At 38.3% G+C, this 25,109-nt stretch overlaps 3 protein-coding genes across 5 annotated transcripts in view; all 3 read left to right on the forward strand.

The window, feature by feature from the left end:
• On the forward strand, positions 1–12,758 carry LOC137388492 (kinesin-like protein KIF21A). Of its 2 annotated transcripts, none has more exons than XM_068074978.1 (12): positions 1–144; positions 429–628; positions 1,990–2,151; positions 2,369–2,539; positions 3,123–3,299; positions 4,615–4,734; positions 5,869–6,106; positions 7,774–7,974; positions 9,412–9,520; positions 9,604–9,767; positions 10,811–10,975; positions 12,484–12,758. In XM_068074978.1, the coding sequence occupies exons 1-8, from the start codon at positions 12–14 to the stop codon at positions 7,791–7,793; spliced, it is 1,221 nt and encodes a 406-aa protein (XP_067931079.1). In that variant the 5' UTR covers positions 1–11; the 3' UTR covers positions 7,794–7,974; positions 9,412–9,520; positions 9,604–9,767; positions 10,811–10,975; positions 12,484–12,758. The 2 variants fall into 2 exon arrangements, with proteins under 2 accessions (XP_067931079.1, XP_067931080.1); XM_068074979.1 differs by having other exon boundaries at positions 7,777–7,974.
• Positions 8,558–25,109, forward strand: part of LOC137388169 (kinesin-like protein KIF21A) — a 16,841-nt gene continuing 289 nt past the window's right edge. The window contains exons 1-8 of the mRNA XM_068074672.1: positions 8,558–8,593; positions 9,412–9,520; positions 9,604–9,742; positions 10,811–10,975; positions 11,807–11,840; positions 16,412–16,520; positions 16,604–16,784; positions 23,605–23,806. Of these exons, the coding sequence (XP_067930773.1) occupies positions 8,558–8,593; positions 9,412–9,520; positions 9,604–9,742; positions 10,811–10,975; positions 11,807–11,840; positions 16,412–16,520; positions 16,604–16,784; positions 23,605–23,806 (975 nt within the window). The remainder of the gene's footprint in view (positions 8,594–9,411; positions 9,521–9,603; positions 9,743–10,810; positions 10,976–11,806; positions 11,841–16,411; positions 16,521–16,603; positions 16,785–23,604; positions 23,807–25,109) is intronic.
• Positions 22,485–25,109, forward strand: part of LOC137387126 (kinesin-like protein KIF21B) — a 12,817-nt gene continuing 10,192 nt past the window's right edge. The window contains exons 1-2 of one of the 2 annotated variants that reach the window (XM_068073440.1): positions 22,485–23,436; positions 23,605–23,806. The gene's annotated coding sequence lies outside the window, so the exon portion shown is untranslated. Of the gene's footprint in view, positions 23,807–25,109 lie in introns of both variants that reach the window. The other variant, XM_068073439.1, reaches the window with a different exon arrangement.

Raw genomic sequence — 25,109 nt, forward strand, 5'->3', positions numbered from 1 at the left:
TTAAACAAAGAATGATTGAAGAACTCGAAAGGAGCCAGCGACAACTGCAAACAATTCGTCAGCATTACGAGGATGAAATGCTCAACTTGCAGGACCAAATAATGGCTGTTGAACGAGAACGAGACCAGGTCCTAAGCAGCTTAGGTAACCTCCTGTTATAGCTAGTATATGTTAGATCAGCTGTTATAGCTAGTATATGTTAGATCAGCTGTTAATAGTTAATCAGCTAGCTCTTAACAAGTTATAAAGTTCAGTCCATACAGTGCTATGGCTTTGGTGTAATAATCTGTCATTTAGATAGTAATTGGTATGCGTTTGATAATCTTAACGTGTAGCTAGCTTTGCAACCAGCTAATTCGTAACCGGACAGCAGTTACCAGGATAGCAAATACAAATGAAATAAACTGTTATGTGAGTTCCGTTTTCAGGCAGCAAGAAGCAGCAGTCGGAGGAGCGGGTGCGCAAAGTTAAAATGGACTTTGAGAAACGGCTGGATACCATGCAACAGGAGCTCAATAAGGTAAATACTGCCAAGAAGGAGCACGCCAAAATGATGAAGAACCAAGTTGTCTACGACCGGCGCATCAGGGACCTCAGTACTGAACTGAATGAGATGAAGAAGATAAAGGTAGGCTTGCTGACCGATACAAAAGCTGTGTTAGTTAATCCTACAAAGAGAGAAATCACCGCTATATTTATATCTGTGTTAGTTAATCCTACACAGAGAGATATCACCACTATATTTATATGTGTTAGTTAATCCTACACTCTGAGATATCACCACTATATTTATATCTGTGTTAGTTAATCCTACACACAGATATCACCACTATTTTTATATGTGCTAGTTAATCCTACACATAGAGATATCACCACTATATTTATATGTGCTAATTAATCCTACACAGAGATATCACCACTATATTTATATGTGTTAGTTAATCCTACACAGAGAGATATCATGACTATATTTATATGTGCTAGTTAATCCTACACTGAGATATCACCACTATATTTATGTGTTAGTTAATCCTACACAGAGAGATATCACCACTATATTTATATGTGCTAGTTAATCCTACACAGAGATATCACCACTATATTTATATGTGTTAGTTAATCCTACACAGAGATATCACCACTATATTTATAAGTGTTAGTTAATCCTACACAGAAAGATATCACCACTATATTTATATGTGCTAGTTAATCCTACACAGGGTTATCACCACTATATTTATATGCGTTAGTTAATCCTACACAGAGATATCACCACTATATTTATACGTGTTAGTTAATCCTACACAGAGAGACATCACCACTATATTTATATATGTGTTAGTTAATCCTACACACAGAGATATCACCACTATATTTATATCTGTGTTAGTTAATCCTACACACAGATATCACTACTATATTTATATGTGTTAGTTAATCCTACACAGAGAGATATCACCACTATATTTATATGTGTTAGTTAATCCTACACAAAGAGATAGCACCACTATATTTATATGTGCTAGTTAATCCTACACAGAGAGATATCACCACTATATTTATATATGTGCTAGTTAATCCTACACAGAGAGATATCACCACTATGTTTATATGTGCTAGTTAATCCTACACAGAGAGATATCACCACTATATTTATATGTGCTAGTTAATCCTACACAGAGAGATATCACCACTATATTTATATATGTGTTAGTTAATCCTACACAGAGAGATATCACCACTATATTTATATGTGCTAGTTAATCCTACACAAAGAGATATCACCACTATATATATTTATGTCTTACTTAATCCTACACAGAGAGACATCACTACTATATTTATATCTGTGTTAGTCAGGGAAAAGTTTGAATGGGAAATAATTGTTTGGCGTATGAGTTTTTTGGGATCTTCGTAATGTGTTGACTATTGCACCACCACATGATCTTGGTTTTGGAGATCTCGACAACTATGGTGATGCTATTGCAGGTGCGACTGATGGCACAGATGAAGACGGAGTCAGAGAAGAATAAGATTAGTGACCAACGAAAGAATAAGGAGCTGCTACAGCTGGAAAAAGAGACGCGGCAACGAGACAATCAGGTGCGCACGTTGGAGTTGCAAAACAGACAGGAAGATGCCATACTCAAGGTTGGTCTTTAACAACACTCAAATGTTGGTCTCTAAGTTTTCAAAGGGTGCCTTCATTATTTACGGGACGAATATAACAGTCTACTGATGTTTTAATTAATTCTGTCGTAAAAAGTAGGTGGCTTGGGATAGCCATCGACATTTCATGTATCCTTGACATATAAATCATTTTTATTTTATCCTAGCCTTTGCATAAGTCAGCGTATTGTGTTGCCAGCGCAAGCACGAAGAGGTCAGTCAGTTGAGGAAAAGACAAAGAGACTCGTCCGCCTCTTCTAGGGTGATGGCCAAAAATAGGGCAAACCTCTCCCATAAAAATTCATCTGGCAAAACTTCATCGTGCTCTGCTTCTAGGCACAAGTCAGCAGCTCTTCTCTTCTCTCCCAAGGTAAATGTTTGCATCGTCTTTTTTAACCTCTTGGTCCTAATCAATCTGCCAAATTTGCTTCAGAATGATTTTCATTTCTGGACAGTATTCTGGTAGCGAATATTAGTTACTGAAGAACAACTTATAGCTGGGCCATAGCACTAACCTGGTCGTAACTTATAGCTGAGATAAAACTAGACAATGTTAAATGAGCAATTGCAGAGTAGATAACTGCTTGTTGCTCAGACGGCGATTTACTATTTGCCTTTTGTTGATACGTCTAGCGCATGTTATCTCATGTCACCTCATGTTATCTCACGGCACCTCATGTTATCTCATGTCACCTCATGTTATCTCATGGCACCTCATGTTATCTCATGTCACCTCTTATATCAAAGTTTCTCACAACCTGTTGTTATAATCTCAACTTACTAGTGACTTTTTCTTCTGATTACAGCTAAACCTATAGTAATATAAAATAATCTGCCACTTAAATTGGAAGAGTATTTTTTGTGTATGGCATGTTTCTTATATAAACACATTTTATGTTGTCTTGTCCTCTGTGCTAATGGACACTATGTTTTACTTGATTACTCTAACTCAGGTGGCGAAAAGCAAGTGGGACAAGCTTGAGCGGTACGTTACATCCGTTGTTGTGCGGAAACAGACAATCGCCAACATGGAAGCTGAGATGGATCTTCACATTAGCAAGCGAGAACAGCTCAGCAAGAAGATAGATGCGTACAGTAAAAGGCTGGACACTGCCATTAGGAGAAATGAGGTCGGACACATGTATAGTCATTACTCTTAGGCTCTTAAAACGGGCAAACTTCTTAGCTGACGCATGGCATAAACATCTGCTGCGACTACACAGATCGAGACTACTGAATAACTAGTTATGTTTTACAAGTATCAACCTAGGTCAAGTAAAGATCAAAACATCTATTGGATGTTGTCATTACCCTTATTGGAACATGATTGTATTAATTATATATATATATATATATATATATATATATATATATAGTAGATATGGGTAAACCATAGTTTATCATTGCACTAATGTTTGTACAGCTATTTACACTTGTGTTTTCTTAAGAAAAAGATCCATCAACTTATAATCTAAAATCGTCCAACTACAACTTGAAGTCAGGCTAATGAATTGTATCAAACTGCAAGTAAAACTTAGGTCTTTAAAATATTTAATCTAACATATCCTGAAATGTTATGCAAGCAGTTCCAATTTACACCAGTGTTCATCACATATCTTTTACAGCAAGTAATAGCCTTTTTCATATATAAATACTTGTTGGTCATCGTTGTCACTAGTTCAAAGCAACTTTCAAATAAAATCGGTTTACTGTGAAAATGAACAAATTGGTGTCATGATTATGTTAATCAGGGATCAACACTTTTAACCAATCACAAATACATCAGTTTCTTCTATTACTACACAGCCATCAGGGGTGTGTGGTGTTTTTGCAAATAATAATTTTGCCAGCGTAAATAGCCAATGCCTTATTCCTTGTGTTTCTCTGATGTTTTCTGTTCTGTTGAACAGAAAACTCTCTACAGACTCTTATTTGATAATTGCTGGCATAGTCATTACATTGCATAGAGTAATCAGTAATGTCACGGTTACACTATATTGCGCTGCAATTTTGTTGATGATATGTTCAACTCATCTTCATAGCTGCTAAAGTCTGGTTTCCATATCGATTGCGAGACTCCGGCGGTAACTTGCGCAGCAAAACGCTTGCGACGTCAGGATCGGCAGCTTCTGTTCACATCTAAAGCTGCATTGGTAAACATAATCGCATAATCACATAAAATGTTTGCTCGCCACGCCATTTTGATAATGGTGACCTTCACCTGTACAGTGCATTTCAGGAAGGTTTTGCTTGCGGCTATTTGCGAAATTTGAACAGCGCTAAACTCTTGTGTTGACAGCCGGCAACTACCGGTGGTACTCGGCGGTACCCGGCGTGTAGGCTCACATTTCACCGCCATAGCCTGCGGTGCTGTTGCCGGTGCTTTGCGGCATATATGAGAACCACGCGTAAGGTAGTTGTTGTGTAACTCCTATTCATTTGCAGACGACTGTCGCCATGGACCGAGAAGATCAGCTGGAGACGATGAGCACCAATATGACATACATTCAGAGTAACGTTTCTGAGTGCCAAAACAATATCATGCAGATGGAAGAGGAGGCGAAGGTTTGTTCATTTGCTTTTGCTATGCGTCTGCTTAGGCTTGTAGTGACTACTGCTAGCATTTACTAACTTTGCATTGCTTCCTGTCTAAGCATTTACTAACCTCGCATTGCTTCCTGTCCAAGCATTTACTAACCTCGCATTGCTTCCTGTCTAAGCATTTACTAACCTCGCATTGCTTCCTGTCTAAGCATTTACTAACCTTGCATTGCTTCCTGTCTAAGCATTTACTAATCTCGCATTGCTTTCTGTCTAAGCATTTACTAACCTCGCATTGCTTCCTGTCTAAGCATTTACTAATCTCACATTGCTTTCTGTCTAAGCATTTAGTAATCTCGCATTGCTTCCTGTCTAAGCATTTACCTAATATATTTCATCAGTGTGTTGTATGTTTAGTAATTATTCATTGCTTTATTTATCCTTTTTAATGTTACAGCGGGCTTAGCTAGCAATTCCCATTCATCGGCCCGTTCCCATAGATGGCTATACTCGAATTTACGTAAGCGCATGTAAATCAGTAAAGTTATCTTCTACAGTTATGCAGCAACATTTGACTTTGTTAATTCAGAATCTATAATCTTTCACCTTTATTTGACATCCACAATGAGTTCATCTCCTATCGACTGGAAACATTTTCTCAATAATTCACTAGAAGCAGTTCATGTTATGTTTAAAACGCTGCCCCTCTAACAACCTTTAAACCTCATCGTACGACTTGCATGCCCTTTCATACCTATCTTGTCTCTCATATAAAATATTATTATAAGCCAAGATAATCTTTTCACCTGTCGTTATTCACTAGAAGAAATGACACTTTTATTCCTATATCAATAATTTTATTATGGCTCAAATTCTTCTCATAGATTCAAGAAACAGTTAACCTGTTATATATTCTTATAGAATGAACCCCTGCTGTTTTTTTCTTGAGTCCTTTTTCATTAGTTTTTATCAGTTAACAGTACGACAAAACAAGTTACATTTACATATTGCGATAGCTCTTTGGTTTGAGCATCAAATTTGGTCATTGCTTTTGCAATCACAACGCAACTCGAAGAACTGGTTGTTATATTGCTTGTAATGATGTCTCTGAACCATATTACAAAATGTGCTCATTACACATACTACCTTACTTGTTAGGATGAGACTAGCTTGACAAAAGCTTTGGATGTCTCCTCTGTTGATGAAAGCAAGTATCTGTTGGAGCACCTTCTCTCTCTCGCTCTCACTCAGGGCTTTGCTTGTACTCAGAAAGAATCTCAATTCAAGGAGTTGACTGCTCGCTACGATAAAATGCAGATGGATTCCAGGTTACGGGATCAGCTTTTAGACCAGGTTTTGCAGGATTCCGGGATAACTATACAGTCGCAACAAGAATGTAAGCCGGCCAAATATTCTAAACACTCTACGTTTACTACCATAGTGTTAAGGATTATCAAAGAGAATGTGAAATGTCTTGCAGATGGTTGTAGTTATAAGCGGTGTTACCTTCTCTTGTGTTAAAATCTACCTGTAGTTATAAGCTGTGGTTCACCTTCTCTTGTGTTAAGATCTACCTGTAGTTATAAGCTGTGGTTCACCTTCTCTTGTGTTAAGATCTACCTGTAGTTATAAGCTGTGTTACCTTCTCTTGTGTTAAAATCTACCTGTAGTTATAAGCTGTGGTTCACCTTCTCTTGTGTTAAGATCTACCTGTAGTTATAAGCTGTGGTACCTTCTCTTGTGTTAAGATCTACGTGTAGTTATAAGATGTGTTACCCTCTCTTGTGTTAAAATCTACCTGTAGTTATAAGCTGTGGTCCAACTTCTCTTGTGTTAAGATCTACCTGTAGTTATAAGCTGTGGTACCTTCTCTTGTGTTAAGATCTTCTCTTGTGTTAAGGTTAATGTGATTGTTTCTATTTGCATCGGTTTACTGGACATTTAATCTTTTTCGAAATTTTTTTAAAGCACTAGTGCAATAAAATGACTATTAAAATACATGACTGCGGACATTGCATTAATTCATGTTTGTGAATGCAAGTAAAATTTTATAGGGTGAGCTCCAGCAAATCTATCTATGACAGCTACAAGTTCACATACACAGTAAATAGTATTTATAGTAAATAGCTACTATCAGTTTTAGTAGCTTTTAGCTCTCTGTATGACAGACCTTAACTCACTCTGTATGACAGGCCTTAACTCGCTCTGTATGACAGGCCTTAACTCACTCTGTATGACCGGCCTTAACTTACTCTGTATGACAGGCTTTAACTTACTCTGTATGACAGGCTTTAACTTGATGGCAAATGGCAGATGGCAAATTATGTCTCCTGCTGAAGCAACACCTTCTAGATTTAGTTGAAAGTAAAAAAAGATCAACCTTCGAGTATCCAGAAATTTATTAAACAACCAAGATAAAATAGAAATGCTATCAGGGTAAGAAAGTGTGTGTTAAAACTCATTGACAATTTTGAAGTTTGCTTGAAATTGGGTATATATTTTTAAATCTTCAAATTTTCCTCCATTAATTCATAAAAATTTAAAACCCAAAACTGATGAAAAGAGAATTATTTGCTAATCAATAAAGGCATTATTTTGGGATTCGTCATGCTCAGTTTAAAAGCACAGGCTCATATGAGCATCTATTTATGCATTGCCGCATACTAGTGTCATGGTAGCATACTTGTGTTATGGCAGCATACCTTTGTCATGGCAGCATACTAGTGTCATGGCAGCATACTAGTGTCATGGCAGCATACTAGTGTCATGGCAAATACGTGTGTCATGGCAGCATACTAGTGTCATCACAGCATATTTGTACCATTGTCGCATACTACTGTCACTAGCAGGAACTATTTTCATGACCAGGCATTTGCAGATGTATAAAAAGAAATTGTGTGTTAATAAAAGGGTGACAATTCTGTAACTGGTATAGGCTTAAATTTTAGTATAAAAAAGTTCATGAAAGGGTCTCTCCAAATTTAAATATTCCATTTCGCACTATGAGCTATAATGATTCTCTGGCTCTGCAGGCTGAATTTTATTCTGCTATTTTAATTTCAGCAGAGATAAATCACAGTTGACCACTTCTGAAATAAAAGACGTGCGGTTGACACCCCCATCCTCGCCATCGCTGAGCAGGAGACGCCAGCCACTCCAGGACTCTGACAGTACTAATGTATTCATGAGGCTCACCAACACACAAACTGGCGGCACACAAATAAAAAGGCGCAGAGCTTTGGCATTGTCAGCAGCTGTGACAAAGTAATGAGGGCCAAATTTTCAAGTTTAACCCGTTGAACTACTTACGTAATTGTCTTCATGTGTTGACTAACAAATTATGAGCTGGATTTGCATGTATGTGAGTCTATACAGCCTAATACTAACTTACTGTGATACCTCCAACATCATTAAAATCATTCAAAAACAAATATCAACCGAGCATGGAAAAAACATTTCATAATCACGATGATGAACAGTCGCGTGTTTCTAGAGCATTGCTGACTGAGTACTGCTGCAAAAAGTCTCAGACTGAACAAACAGTTGCCCTAATGCCATTCCCCTAAAGATATACTATTCGGCTCACATTGGACTAAATAGGAATATTGCATCTCTTAGAAATTAGAAACTCAGGCTAGAATTAGTGTTGTTAGTCTCAAATAGCAAGAATTAACAAAGAGTGCGCACCAAATCGCAGAGTGGTTTGTTATAACAGATGCGTTTCACTGCCTTGAAGGGGCCAACTCAATTTTGGCGTTATCAGCTCTTAGATAAAAGCCCAATGCGTAAACCTTTTGAATGGCCCTACAATACGTTTTCTGTAGTCTATGATTTTTACCATGCGACAATGTATTGTAAACAACCTCGCTACATCATGTGTCTGGTACACTTGTCTATACACAATCTAGGCAACTAGTTGGGCAATTGACCTTATGACCTTGTGTATCTTGACTAGAGAGGTGATACTAGCCATGGCATCCTAGGAGTAACTTGTAACTAAGCAAGTGCTTACAAATGTTTGCTTTTCAAACAACACGAGTGATTAGCCAGATGAGCAAACAATAGGCATTCGTAGTCCATAGTAGTCCCATTGTATAACGACTTGGAGAGGTTTATTTATGACGATAATATTGAGCGATGCTGCTCCAAAGTACTCCTATTGTAGCGCGTTGCTTCATGAGCCTCTATTTTGATTGCTATGAGTTGGCAAATCGCTACTCTTTCAACTAGCCCCACTTTTTGCCTTTGGTGTTCTAGTAGCACACCAAACCACGGACTGCAGCACCTCTTCTTTACAAGAAAATAATAATTTTAGGAATCGTTATGATTTTAATGTTAGTTTTTCTAGGCTAAGCGATGCACTCTTTGATATAGTAAAATGGCTAGAGAGCATTAAATTAGCATTAGACTAACTACACGATATGCAAGTAAAATAATTATATGTTGAAAGCATAATTTTTATTCCCCATAAGCCTTTAAAACGATTGACGTAAAAAATTTCACTAATAGAACATTGGGGTGAAGATATTTTCGAGTCATCTTTATACCTGCAGTAGATCATTTATAGGAGGTATGATTGGTTTCTGTCTAAGAGCTATGTATGTGTAACCTTATCAAATTGTAATAGCGATGTTGTTACTAGAAGCTCAGCAACATTGTTACTTAAATTTACATGTTTTCATTTTGGTGGGTCTCTTGCAGGTGACAAATTCCAACCAGAGTCTCATATGTGTAAAGAAGGCAGTTGGTCACACAAAGGCTGTACTATCTATATGTGCCGCCGACAATCTTTTGGTTTCTGGCAGTAAAGGTAAGTGTCAACTTGACTCTAATCTAACGCACTAACATATTTTAATACCTCATAATTGACCTGCGTTTCCTTTTGTCTCGCAGACTTGACGTGCAAAGTGTGGGACATGTCAATTGGTTCAGAAGTTTTGTGTCTTGGTGGCCACCCTAACTATGTCTCCAAAGTTCGATATTGCGAGGTCAGCTGGCTTGTCTACACTGTCTCCAATTCATTTGTCAAAATGTGGGACATGTATAACAGTGATCAGGTAAGCCTAGCTCGACTCATACTTACTCGCTTTCAGATGCAATTACATTTATATGGCTACTTGTTACCTTCTCTACCACACATACAGTCAAACTGTCCAACATAAGATATTACAGTTAGTTCCTATCGTAAAGGTTAGTTCCTCTCATAACGGTTAGTTCCTATCGTAACGGTTAGTTCCTATCGTAAAGGTTAGTTCCTATCATAACGGTTAGTTCCTATCGTAACGGTTAGTTCCTATCGTAACGGTTAGTTCCTATCCTTGCGGTTAGTTCTTATGATAACGGTTAGTTCCTATCCTTACGGTTAGTTCCTATCAAAACGGTTAATTCCTATCCTTACGGTTAGTTCCTATCCTTACGGTTAGTGCCTATCATAACGGTTAGTTCCTATCGTTACGGTTAGTTCCTATCATAACGATTTGTTGCTATCGTAATGGTTAGTTCCTATCGTAACGGTTAGTTCTTATCGTAACGGTTAGTTCCTATCGTAACGGTTAGTTCGTATCCTTACGGTTAGTTCCTATCATAACGGTTAGTTCCTATAATAACTGTTAGTTTTTATCATAACAGTTTGTTCTTACCATAACGGTTAGTTCTTATCCTTACGGTTAGTTCTTATCATAACGGTTAGTTCCTATCGTAATGGTTAGTTTCTATCATAACGGTTAGTTCTTATCCTTACGGTTAGTTCCTATCATAATGGGTAGTTCCTATAATAACTGTTAGTTCCTATCGTAACGGTTAGTTCCCATCGTAAATGTTAGTTCCAATCGTAACGGTTAGTTCCTATCGTAACGGTTAGTTCCTATCGTAACGGTTAGTTCCCATCGTAACGGTTAGTTCCTATCGTAACGGTTAGTTCCTATTGTAACGGTTAGTTCCTATTCTTGCGGTTAGTTCCTATCAAAACGGTTAGTTTCTATCATAACGGTTAGTTCCTATCATAACCGTTAGTTCCTATCATAACGGTTAGTTCCTATTATAGTGAATACTGTGCCAACAGAGATGGACACAATGTGAGGTTTTATATCTTATGTTGCAGTTCCTCTGGTCTGGTGCATGACAGTATCCCTGTGGAGCCAGCGTCGAGCAGTCAGGCCATTCTCCAACAGGGAGAGCAGCAGATATTTGATATCCAAGTCAGCAGAGATGGACATAAACTATACACAACTACTGGAACCATCGTTCGGCTCTGGGACCTCAATACGTAAGTTGATGCGTTTTTTTCAGTTACGATCCCTAGAATAAAAATCTACATTTGTTAGTTTGTATGTTGTCCACAAATGTAATGTTGTTGCTAAGAATCCCTCTGATAATGATGGATTTAGTTTGGATGCCGGCTTGTCTTCAATTTCCTTGTAAATATTTGTGTATATTATAGTTTGAGGATTTTCCAGTTAAAAAAATTGAAGATTACGAAAATTAGAGAATTCTGAGGCACACACTCTCATTGACAGCTATTTCTGTTAAAAGCACTTTAAAAATATTAGTATTAGTAACTGTAGTTACCAAGGTTAACATAATATTTTGTCATTAATTTTTAGTGTGTACATCACATAAAATTTGAGAAGGAGTGAATGATTGATTTCAGTATATCAGTTTTTCCTGGTAATTACTCAATCCAATCGTGATCCCACTTGATGGCCTAGAGATCAGAGTCAATATAAAATATGTCAGACCTAGTCATTGCTGCATTGTTGGGCCTATCTGGTTCAGTCTCACCAGATCAATCTGTCAGTACGAAAATATAAAAGTTTGATGATTTTCACCAAGGGGTGTTTGTATTAAATAATCATGATGGGCTTCTACACCCCTCTATACGACATTTTTATGTTACGAAGCCAACACCGGAACAAATTGATTTCGTATGGCAAGGGTCTAATGCAAATTTAACAAGCAAAATTATAGATAGGTAAAATAATAAAAAATATGAAAAGGTTTTCATAGCACATCCAAGGTGGGATACTTCTCGATATATCTACTAGCTAGTATATTGCACTTACTGTCATTAGAGGTAGCTGCTGACTTCTGCTTCTAGGCACAAGTCAGCAGCTCTTCTCTTCTCTCCCAAGGTAAATGTTTGCATCGTCTTTTTTAACCTCTTGGTCCTAATCAATCTGCCAAATTTGCTTCAGAATGATTTTCATTTCTGGACAGTATTCTGGTAGCGAATGTTAGTTACTGAAGAACAACTTATAGCTGGGCCATAGCACTAACTGGGTCGTAACTTATAGCTGAGATAAAACTAGACAATGTTAAATGAGCAATTGCAGAGTAGATAACTGCTTGTTGCTCAGACGGCGATTTACTATTTGCCTTTTGTTGATACGTCTAGCGCATGTTATCTCATGTCACCTCATGTTATCTCACGGCACCTCATGTTATCTCATGTCACCTCGTGTTATCTCACGGCACCTCATGTTATCTCATGTCACCTCATGTTATCTCATGTCACCTCATGTTATCTCATGGCACCTTATGTTATTTCATGTCACCTCTTATATCAAAGTTTCTCACAGCCTGTTGTTATAATCTCAACTTACTAGGGACTTTTTTTACTGATTACAGCTAAACCTAAAGTAATATAAAATAATCTGCCACTTAAATTGGAAGAGTATTTTTTGTGTATGGCATGTTTCTTATATATACACATTTTATGTTGTCTTGTCCTCTGTGCTAATGGACACTACGTTTTACTCGATTACTCTAACTCAGGTGGCGAAAAGCAAGTGGGACAAGCTTGAGCGGTACATTACATCCGTTGTTGTGCGGAAACAGACAATTGCCAACATGGAAGCTGAGATGGATCTTCACATTAGCAAGCGAGAACAGCTCAGCAAGAAGATAGATGCGTACAGTAAAAGGCTGGACACTGCCATTAGGAGAAATGAGGTCGGACACATGTATAGTCATTACTCTTAGGCTCTTGAAACGGGCAAATTTCTTAGCTGACGTATGGCATAAACATCTGCTGCGACTACACAGATCGAGACTACTGAATAACTAGTTATGTTTTACAAGTATCAACCTAGGTCAAGTAAAGATCAAAACATCTATTGGATGTTGTCATTACCCTGATTGGAAAAGGATTGTATTAATTATATATATATATATATACATAAAAAAAAAAATTGTTTCCTCACCCCGGATACCCCGTATGGGTGGTAAATTCTGCTCTAACTCGGGTCTCCTACCAGAGACCTGGGAGTTTGAGCACTCGTCTCAAGATCTTAGCTGTTCCCAATAGCGCACTTTTCTGCAACTCACCTGAGTTGATTGTTGTTGGTATTTGGGCAAGCCACATTTTATGCGCCGGTGTTATTGCGCCCAGTGCCCCAATCACTACTGGGATTACGGTTGTTCTTACATTCCAGCATTTTTCAATTTCTTCTCCAAGAGGGAGATATTTTTCTACCTTTTCTTTTTCTTTGCTGGCTATATTGTAGTCATTGGGTACTGCTATATCTATTATAGTAGCCCTCTTGTTCTCCTTGTCTACCACCACTATATCTGGTTGGTTTGCTAGGACATGCTTGTCAGTTTGGATGTAGAAGTCCCAGAGGATCTTAGCGCGGTCATTTTCATTGACCTTACCAGGAGCTTCCCACCAGTGTTGTGGTTTATTAAGGCCATACTCATCACATAGACTTCTATACACAATACCTGCGACATGATTATGCCGCTCAGTGTATGCGTTCCCTGCTAGCTGTCTGCATCCACTGATGATGTGTTGGATGGTCTCAGGTGCATCTTTGCACAGTCTGCATCTAGGATCGTCTCTAGTGTGATAGATTTTCGTTTGGAGTTGCCTTGTTGGGAGCACTTGCTCCTGGGCTGCCATGATTAGCGACTCTGTATTGGCCGTTAGGTTTCCTTTGTTCAGCCACATATATGTCTGGTGAAGATCGCCAACTTTAGATATTTGTTGGTGGTAAGCACCATGAAGAGGTTTCGTATGCCAGTCAATTTCCTCATCATCAGGGCATAGGTCCGTTGTGAGAGCAGCCGATTGAAATTCAGCTAGCAACTTATCTGAGATGGCCATGGAGGCTGCATATGCTTTGATGCTTCGCTCCTCCTCTTTCACTGTCTGCTGTACACTTTTGAGTCCCCTACCGCCATCTTTCCTATCAAGATACAATCTAATAGTATCAGATTTTGGGTGGAGTGCTCCATGCATGGTCAGCAGTTTACGAGTTGCTATATCTGTTTCTTTGATGGCTTCCTCAGTCCACTTTATTATGCCTGCTGGATATCTTATTACTGGCAGTGCGTAGGTATTTATTGCCATGATTTGGTTCTTGGCATTGAGCTGGCTCCGTAAGACCTGCCGAAGGCGTTTCTTGTATTCGGAAATGGCTTTGTGACGTACCTCGGCTTCGTGGTTGATGTTGCTTTGCATAACCCCCAAGTACTTGTACCCTTCTTCTATATCTTTGATGGTACCATTTGGCATTCTTAGGCCATCTGTGAGCATAGAATGGCCTTTCTTAAGAATTAGCCTTCCACATTTCTCAATACCGAAGGTCATTCCGATGTCCTTGCTGTATACCTGAGTGAGGTGTATGAGCGAATCAATGTCCCTTTCTTTGTTAGCGTACAGCTTGATGTCATCCATGTAGAAGAGGTGGTTTATCTTGGTGCCACTCTTAAACTGGTACCCATATTGAGTCTCCTCCAGCATATTGCTTAGGGGGTTTAGGCATATGCAGAAGAGCAGCGGTGATAAGGAGTCACCTTGATAGATGCCTCGCTTAATTTGTACACTCGCCAGCTTTTTGCCATTAGCCTCCAGTTCCGTCTTCCATTTGGTCATTGACATCTTGATGAATGCCACAAGAGCAGGGTGAACATTGTACATACTGAGGCACTCAAGTATCCAACTATGGGGAATTGAGTCATAGGCCTTTCTGTAGTCAATCCAAGCCATGGCAAGATTGGTTTGCCTTCTCCTGCTGTCTTGACAGACCGTCCGATCCACCAGTAACTGATGTTTAGCTCCTCGGGTGTTGCGCCCAATTCCTTTCTGAGCACTGGTCATATAGTGACTCATGTGCTCTTCCAGTTTGTCTGCAACTATTCCTGAGAGCAGTTTCCAAGTGGTGGGCAAGCACGTTATTGGTCGATAGTTTTTGGGAATCGGCCCCTGCTTTGGATCTTTTATCAGAAGCACAGTTCGTCCTTTGGTCAGCCATTCTGGATGGTCACCTTGTTCTATTAGGTATTCCATCTGCTTAGCCATTCTAGTGTGAAGTGATGTCAATTTCTTTAACCAGAAGGCTTGAATCATGTCATGGCCAGGTGCTGCCCAGTTTTTCATACGCTGCACTCTGCACTTAATGTCGTCTTTGCTGATGGTGAGTCCTTGCTGAGCCACAGTGTGTTGTTGGTTCTCTTTAAGCCTCTTCAGCCAATTAGCAGTGGTGTTATGAGTGGTCTCTTTCTCCCAGATGTCCTTCCAGAACTTTGAAGTGCTAGATCGGGGAGGCTCAGACATTGGCCTCTGCAGTTCACCTTTGATCTGGGAATACACTCTAGATGGATTATTGATGAACAGTTTGTTCATTCTCTTGTTATCTCGCTCTTTGGTGTACCGCTTCAGTCGTGCCGAGAGTGCTACTAGCCGCTGTTTGGCAGATTCTAGAGCTTCTATTGTGGCTTCCCTTTTTGGACGCTCCAAACTGTGGTTAGATCTCTCACTGAGCCTACTAACTTTCTTGCGCAAGTCCTTGATCTTATTTTGTAGCCTCAGCTGCCAGGATGGAATGGCTTGAAGCCTTGTTGGCATTGGCTTAATATCCATCTCCTCCAAGATGACGGTTGCTGTACTGTAGATTAAGGCATTAGTCTCACTGATTGATCCAGTTGAGATCGACTCCAGTGCAATGTTAATGTCTTCTAACAGCTTCTTAGGTATGGCCTTGCTAACTCTTCGTAGTGGTACCCTGCTTCCATAATCATTAGCAGCTGACATCTTGTTGATGATATTTTCCGCAAGCTCTTTCACCCTTGGGTCAAGGTCCAAGTGCATGACCTCTTCAGCCCGTGAGTCAACACATGATCGTGTATCCATGACAGTGTGTGTTGATATGCACTCCTCGTTGGTTGAGGTTACTTGGGTAAACTTTTCCTTAATTTCATCTACCTCAAGTTGTGATATGAGGTGCCGCTTGATTATGTTACTCCTCTGAGCTACAAGTTGCTTAGCGGTTAGTGGCAATTCAGGGCGCATGTTTATCCACAGTTGACGCATCCTTCCCATGTAGCCCCACTTTTGAGGTTCACTCATAAAGTAGCACTGCATGAGGTCCGTGTTATCAGTCCGAGTCCATTTCATCCGTTTTGAACCAGTAGCCCATTTTTCACTGCCTTGTCCTGGTTCAGCTACAGGCAGCGCACGTATATATATGTATATATATATATATATACATATATATATATATATATATATATATATATATATATATATATATAATATAAATATATTATATATATATAATATATATATATATAATATGATTGTATTAATTATATATATATATATAATTAATACAATCATGTTCCAATAAGGGTAATGACAACATCCAACATCCAACAACATTTGATCTTTACTTGACCTAGGTTGATAGTGGGTCTCTTGCAGGTGACAAGTTCCAACCAGAGTCTCATATGTGTAAAGAAGGCAGTTGGTCACACAAAGGCTGTACTATCTATATGTGCCGCCGACAATCTTTTGGTTTCTGGCAGTAAAGGTAAGTGTCAACTTGACTCTAATCTAACGCACTAACATATTCTAATACCTCATAATTGACCTGCGTTTCCTTTTGTCTCGCAGACTTGACGTGCAAAGTGTGGGACATGTCAATTGGTTCAGAAGTTTTGTGTCTTGGTGGCCACCCTAACTATGTCTCCAAAGTTCAATATTGCGAGGTCAACCGGCTTGCCTACACTGTCTCCAATTCATTTGTCAAAATGTGGGACATCCGAGCTGGAGCTAAATGTATAACAGTGCTCAGGTAAGCCTAGCTCGACTCATACTTACTTGCTTTCAGATGCAATTACATATATATGGCTACTTGTTACCTTCTCTACCACACATACAGTCAAACTGTCCAACATAAGATATTACAGTTAGCTCCTATCATAACGGTTAGTTCCTATCATAACAGTTAGTTCCTATCGTAATGGGTAGTTCCTATAATAACTGTTAGTTCCTATCGTAACAGTTAGTTCCTATCGTAAAGGTTAGTTCCTATCATAGCGGTTAGTTCCTATCGTAACGGTTAGTTCCTATCGTAACGGTTAGTTCCTATCGTAACGGTTAGTTCCTATCCTTGCGGTTAGTTCTTATGATAACGGTTAGTTCCTATCCTTACGGTTAGTTCCTATCAAAACGGTTAATTCCTATCCTTACGGTTAGTTCCTATCCTTACGGTTAGTGCCTATCATAACGGTTAGTTCCTATCGTTACGGTTAGTTCCTATCATAACGATTTGTTGCTATCGTAATGGTTAGTTCCTATCGTAACGGTTAGTTCTTAGCGTAACGGTTAGTTCCTATCGTAAAGGTTAGTTCCTATCATAACGGTTAGTTCCTATCGTAACGGTTAGTTCCTATCATAACAGTTAGTTCCTATCGTAATGGGTAGTTCCTATAATAACTGTTAGTTGCTATCGTAACGGTTAGTTCCTATCGTAAAGGTTAGTTCCTATCATAACGGTTAGTTCCTATCGTAACGGTTAGTTCCTATCGTAACGGTTAGTTCCTATCCTTGCGGTTAGTTCTTATGATAACGGTTAGTTCCTATCCTTACGGTTAGTTCCTACTATATATATATATATAGTAGATATGGGTAAACCTTAGTTTATCATTGCACTAATGTTTGTACAGATATTTACACTTGTGTTTTCTTAAGAAAAAGATCCATCAACTTATAATCTAAAATCGTCCAACTACAACTTGAAGTCAGGCTGATGAATTGTATCAAACTGCAAGTAAAACTTAGGTCTTCAAAATATTTAATCTAACATATCCTGAAATGTTATGCAAGCAGTTCCAATTTACACCAGTGTTCATCACATATCTTTTACAGCAAGTAACACCCTTTTTCATATATAAATACTTGTTGGTCATCGTTGTCACTAGTTCAAAGCAACTTTCAAATAAAATCGGTTTACTGTGAAAATGAACAAATTGGTGTCATGATTATGTTAATCAAGGATAAACACTTTTAACCAATCACAAATACATCAGTTTCTTCTATTACTACACAGCCATCAGGGGTGTGTGGTGTCTTTGCAAATAATAATTTTGCCAGCGTAAATAGCCATTGCCTTATTCCTTGTGTTTCTCTGATGTTTTCTGTTCTGTTGAACAGAAAACTCCCTACAGACTCTTATTTGATAATTGCTGGCATAGTCATTACATTGCATAGAGTAATCAGTAATGTCACGGTTACACTATATTGCGCTGCAATTTTGTTGATATGTTCAACTCATCTTCATAGCTGCTAAAGTCTGGTTTCCATATCGATTGCGAGTCTTCGGCGGTAACTTGCGCAGCAAAACGCTTGCGACGTTAGGATCGGCAGCTTCTGTTCACATCTAAAGCTGCATTGCTAAACATAATCGCATAATCACATAAAATGTTCGCTCCCCACGCACTTTTGATAATGTGACCTTCACCTGTACAGTGCATTTCAGGAAGGTTTTGCTTGCGGCTATTTGCGAAATTTGAACAGCGCTAAACTTTTGTGTTGTGCCGGCAACTACCGGCGGTACTCGGCGGTACCCGGCGTGTAGGCTCACATTTCACCGCCATAGCCTGCGGTGCTGTTGCCGGTGCTTTGCGGCATATATGAGAACCACGCTTAAGGTAGTTGTTGTGTAACTCCTATTCATTTGCAGAGGACTGTCACCATGGACCGAGAAGATCAGCTGGAGTTGATGAGCACCAATATGACATACATTCAGAGTAACGTGTCTGAGTGCCAAAACAATATCATGCAGATGGAAGAGGAGGCGAAGGTTTGTTCATTTGCTTTTGCTATGCGTCTGCTTAGGCTTGTAGTGACTACTGCTAGCATTTACTAACTTTGCATTGCTTCCTGTCTAAGCATTTACTAACCTCACATTGCTTCCTGTCTAAGAATTTACTAACCTCGCATTGCTTCCTGTCTAAGCATTTACCTAATATATTTCATCAGTGTTTAGTATGTTTGGTGTTTAGTATGTGTTTGTATGTTTAGTAATTATTCATTGCTTTATTTATCCTTTTTAATGTTACAGCGGGCTTAGCTAACAACTCCCATTTATCGGCCCGTTCCCATAGATGGCTATACTCGAATTTACGTAAGCGCATGTAAATCAGTAAAGTTATCTTCTACAGTCATGCAGCAACATTTGATTTTGTTAATTCAGAATCTATAATCTTTCACCTTTATTTGACATCCACAATGAGTTCATCTCCTATCGACTGGAAACATTTTCTCAATAATTCACTAGAAGCAGTTCATGTTATGTTTAAAACGCTACCCCTCTAACAACCTCTAAACCTCATCGTACGACTTGCATGCCCTTTCATATCTATCTTGTCTCTTATATAAAATATTATTATAAGCCAAGATAATCTTTTCACCTGTCGTTATTCACTAGAAGAAATGACACTTTTATTCCTATATCAATAATTTTATTATGGCTCAAATTCTTCTCATAGATTCAAGAAACAGTTAACATGTTATATATTCTTATAGAATGAACCCCTGCTGTTTTTTTCTTGAGTCCTTTTTCATTAGTTTTTATCAGTTTATATTACGACAAAACAAGTTACATTTACATATTGCGATAGCTCTTTGGTTTGAGCATCAAATTTGGTCATTGCTTTTGCAATCACAACGCAACTCGAAGAACTGGTTGTTATATTGCTTGTAATGATGTCTCTGAACCATATTACAAAATGTGCTCATTACACATACTACCTTACTTGTTAGGATGAGACTAGTTTGACAAAAGCTTTGGATGTCTCCTCTGTTGATGAAAGCAAGTATCTGTTGGAGCACCTTCTCTCACTCGCTCTCACTCAGGGCTTTGCTTGTACTCAGAAAGAATCTCGATTCAAGGAGTTGACTGCTCGCTACGATAAAATGCAGATGGATTCCAGGTTACGGGATCAGCTTTTAGACCAGGTTTTGCAGGATTCCGGGATAACTATACAGTCGCAACAAGAATGTAAGCCGGCCAAATATTCTAAACACTCTACGTTTACTACCATGGTGTTAAGGATTATCAAAGAGAATGTGAAATGTCTTGCAGATGGTTGTAGTTATAAGCTGTGTTACCTTCTCTTGTGTTAAGATCTACCTGTAGTTATAAGCTGTGGTACCTTCTCTTGTGTTAAGATCTACCTGTAGTTATAAGCTGTGTTACCTTCTCTTGTGTTAAAATCTACCTGTAGTTATAAGCTGTGGTTCACCTTCTCTTGTGTTAAGATCTACCTGTAGTTATAAGCTGTGGTACCTTCTCTTGTGTTAAGATCTACCTGTAGTTATAAGATGTGTTACCTTCTCTTGTGTTAAGATCTACCTGTAGTTATAAGCTATGGTACCTTCTCTTGTGTTAAGATCTTCTCTTGTGTTAAGGTTAATGTGATTGTTTCTATTTGCATCAGTTTACTGGACATTTAATCTTTTTCGAAATTTTTTTAAAGCACTAGTGCAATAAAATGACTATTAAAATACATGACTACGGACATTGCATTAATTCATGTTTGTGAATGCAAGTAAAATTTTATAGGGTGAGCTCCAGCAAATCTATCAATGACAGCTACAAGTTCACATACACAGTAAATAGTATTTATAGTAAATAGCTACTATCAGTTTTAGTAGCTTTTAGCTCTCTGTATGACAGGCCTTAACTCACTCTGTATGACAGGCCTTAACTCACTCTGTATGACAGGCCTTAACTTACTCTGTATGACAGGCTTTAACTTACTCTGTATGACAGGCTTTAACTTACTCTGTATGACAGGCTTTAACTTGCTCCGTATGACAGGCTTTAACTTACTCTGTATGACAGGCCTTAACTCACTCTGTATGACAGGCTTTAACTTACTCTGTATGATAGGCCTTAACTTACTCTGTATGACAGGCCTTAACTCACTCTGTATGACAGGCCTTAACTTACTCTGTATGACAGGCTTTAACTTACTCTGTATGACAGGCTTTAACTTACTCTGTATGACAGGCCTTAACTCACTCTGTATGACAGGCTTTAACTCACTCTGTATGACAGGCCTTAACTTACTCTGTATGACAGGCTTTAACTCACTCTGTATGACAGGCCTTAACTCACTCTGTATGACAGGCTTTAACTTACTCTGTATGACAGGCCTTAACTTACTCTGTATGACAGGCCTTAACTCACTCTGTATGACAGGCCTTAACTTACTCTGTATGACAGGCTTTAACTCACTCTGTATGACAGGCTTTAACTCACTCTGTATGACAGGCCTTAACTTACTCTGTATGACAGGCTTTAACTTACTCTGTATGACAGGCTATAACTTACTCTGTATGACAGCCCTTAACTTGCTCCGTATGACAGGCCTTAACTTACTCCATATGACAGGCTTTAACTCGCTCCGTATGACAGGCCTTAACTTACTCCGTATGACAGGCTTTAACTTACTCTGTATGACAGGCCTTAACTTACTCTGTATGACAGGCCTTAACTTACTCTGTATGACAGCCCTTAACTTGCTCCGTATGACAGGCTTTAACTTACTCTGTATGACAGCCTTTAACTTACTCTGTATGACAGGCCTTAACTTACTCTGTATGACAGGCCTTAACTTGCTCCGTATGACCGGCCTTAACCTACTTTTTCTGCCTGCGGAGATCTAGAACGGTATAGCAGTGGCACTAGTGGTGATAGTTCTGTGCAAACACTTCCTACTGAAATGGATAACAATTCCGTTTCTTCAATACCTCAGGTAATACTGACATTTATTGATTTATTGAACAGGCATTTATTATTAATTTCAATAACTCTGCACGCATTGTTCAATCATTGTTAAGTGTCAGTAAGATGCGAATGGATATTTGAATAAATTACAAAGACAATTTGAATCAATGTCGTTGTTTATTTGGCAAAACACAGTTTTGTTAACCTAATAATTATATTACATGTTTTATATAGTATGCTTTTAAGTTGTTGTTGTTAAGGCAGAAAAAAACTAGCTGGATTCTGTAAAGTCTGACCTTTTTTAACCAATCAATTTATTCTCTCTCAAAACCAACAGTAAAACTTACACAACAAAATTTCCTTAAAAACGCTAATAATAACAACTAATGATAATAAAAAATCTAACAAGAATGTCATGGCCTTCGCCTGGTAAAGGCTAATTCGCACTCGTCCATTTATTTGTCAATGTGACGCGTTATTTCGTGTGTCTAGCCACAACAGCCTCAACTCTTACACATTTTGACACATTTTTTAAATGTAAGTCAGTGGCTGTCATTTGTTGCTTTTCTTCTTAACGCCACAAAAAACGTAGCGTTCATGTATCTTTTGTAATTAACTTGAAACTTTCAGAGCTACAAACTATTTGATACATTTTACATGATTAACTTATGTTTTAGCTCTGTCACAACTGCTAGTTACATTTTTCTTAGTCAAATAGTATTTGAACATTGTGCTTTACCAACTTATGTAAACTTTGTTGAACGCAAATAATATTGAAAGTTAGCCTATCTATAAATTATTTATCTGTAATTTTTAAAAAAGAATTGAATTCTATGTTAGAGTATTAAATGAGGTGTCTCTAGACTATTGTTCACTTGGGGGCAAAATCTGAGTTTTTCAGAAGTATTAAAGACCACCAACTAAGGTGAAATCTACAGTTTGTTAACAGTAATGGTATACAACTTGTTAAGTAAGTTATTGCCATAATAAGTCTACGCCATAATAAGCTAAGGCGGGTAAGGTATATCATGTAACAATTAATTCGATAATGTTTTGCTAGACTAACACAAGGAAGAGCAGCTCGCTAGAAGCAGTAAGCGTAGTGCGCAAGTCTAGATTACTTTCATTGATCGCTTACTAGCATCATATTTTGACATATATAACAGCTGATATAACATATATAACAGCTGCTATAACATTTATAACAGCTGCTATAACATATATAACAACTGCTATAACATATATAACAATTGCTATAACATATATAACAACTGCTATAACATATATGACAGCTGCTTTCAGTTAATTTCTTTTGCCGCCTTGATCAGTTGATCACCCTTGGTTGATGCAACCGTTTAAAGGTCAAGGCCAAGATTACCCATATAGATACTATTCTACCCAGTATCTATACTAGGTAGAATAGCACCCATATAGATACCGGTACAATTCTACCCATATACGTATAGATACCGGTACTATTCTACCCATATACGTATATACACTGGTAACTATTCTACCCATATACGTATATACACTGGTGCTATTCTACCCATATGAATACTGGTCGAAAGCATTGCTAAAACCTTCATATGCTCATCAGGACTTGATATAATCAGCTGGTTTTTATCATTTCTAATTCTTGTAGAGTCTGACCATCTTCAAGAAGACCTGGCAGAGCTGTCAGGAGAGATTTCACTTAAACAAAGAAGTGTGTTAATAAAAGGGTGACAATTCTGTAACTGGTATAGGCTTAAATTTTAGTATAAAAAAGTTCATGAAAGTGTCTCTCCAAATTTAAATATTCCATTTCGCACTATGAGCTATAATGATTCTCTTGCTCTGCAGGCTGAATTTTATTCTGCTATTTTAATTTCAGCAGAGATAAATCACAGTTGACCACTTCTGAAATAAAAGACGTGCGGTTGACACCCCCATCCTCGCCATCGCTGAGCAGGAGACGCCAGCCACTCCAGGACTCTGACAGTACTAATGTAATCATTAGGCTCACCAACACACAAACTGGCGGCACACAAAATAAAAAGGCGCAGAGCTTTGGCACCGTCAGCAGCTGTGACAAAGTAATGAGGCCCAAGTTTTCAAGTTTAACCCGTTGAACTACTTACGTAATTGTCTTCATGTGTTGACTAACAAATTATGAGCTGGATTTGCATGTATGTGAGTCTATACAGCCTAATACTAACTTACTGTGATACCTCCAACATCATTAAAATCATTCAAAAACAAATATTAACCGAGCATGGAAAAAACATTTCATAATCACGATGATGAACAGTCGCGTGTTTCTAGAGCATTGCTGACTGAGTACTGCTGCAAAAAGTCTCAGACTGAACAAACAGTTGCCCTAATGCCATTCCCCTAAAGATATACTATTCGGCTCACATTGGACTAAATAGGAATATTGCATCTCTTAGAAATTAGAAACTCAGGCTAGAATTAGTGTTGTTAGTCTCAAATAGCAAGAATTAACAAAGAGTGCGCACCAAATCGCAGAGTGGTTTGTTATAACAGATGCGTTTCACTGCTTTGAAGGGGCCAACTCAATTTTGGCGTTATCAGCTCTTAGATAAAAGCCCAATGCGTAAACCTTTTGAATGGCCTTACAATACGTTTTCTGTAGTCTATGATTTTTACCATGCGACAATGTATTGTAAACAACCTCGCTACATCATGTGTCTGGTACACTTGTCTACACACAATCTATACACAATCTAGGCAACTAGTTGGGCAATTGACCTTATGACCTTGTGTATCTTGACTAGAGAGGTGATACTAGCCATGGCATCCTAGGAGTAACTTGTAACTAGGCAAGTGCTTACAAATGTTTGCTTTTCAAACAACACGAGTGATTAGCCAGATGAGCAAACAATAGGCATTCGTAGTCCATAGTAGTCCCATTGTATAACGACTTGGAGAGGTTTATTTATGACGATAATATTGAGCGATGCTGCTCCAAAGTACTCCTATTGTAGCGCGTTGCTTCATGAGCCTCTATTTTGATTGCTATGAGTTGGCAAATCGCTACTCTTCCAACTAGCCCCACTTTTTGCCTTTGGTGTTCTAGTAGCACACCAAACCACGGACTGCAGCACCTCTTCTTTACAAGAAAATAATAATTTTAGGAATCGTTACGATTTTAATGTTAGTTTTTCTAGGCTAAGCGATGCACTCTTTGATATAGTAAAATGGCTAGAGAGCATTAAATTAGCATTAGACTAACTACACGATATGCAAGTAAAATAATTATATGTTGAAAGCATAATTTTTATTCCCCATAAGCCTTTAAAACGATTGACGTAAAAAATTTCACTAATAGAACATTGGGGTGAAGATATTTTCGAGTCATCTTTATACCTGCAGTAG

This window comes from Watersipora subatra, chromosome 2 (genome assembly GCF_963576615.1).
Source record: "Watersipora subatra chromosome 2, tzWatSuba1.1, whole genome shotgun sequence".
NCBI classification, from domain to species: Eukaryota; Metazoa; Bryozoa; class Gymnolaemata; order Cheilostomatida; family Watersiporidae; genus Watersipora; species Watersipora subatra.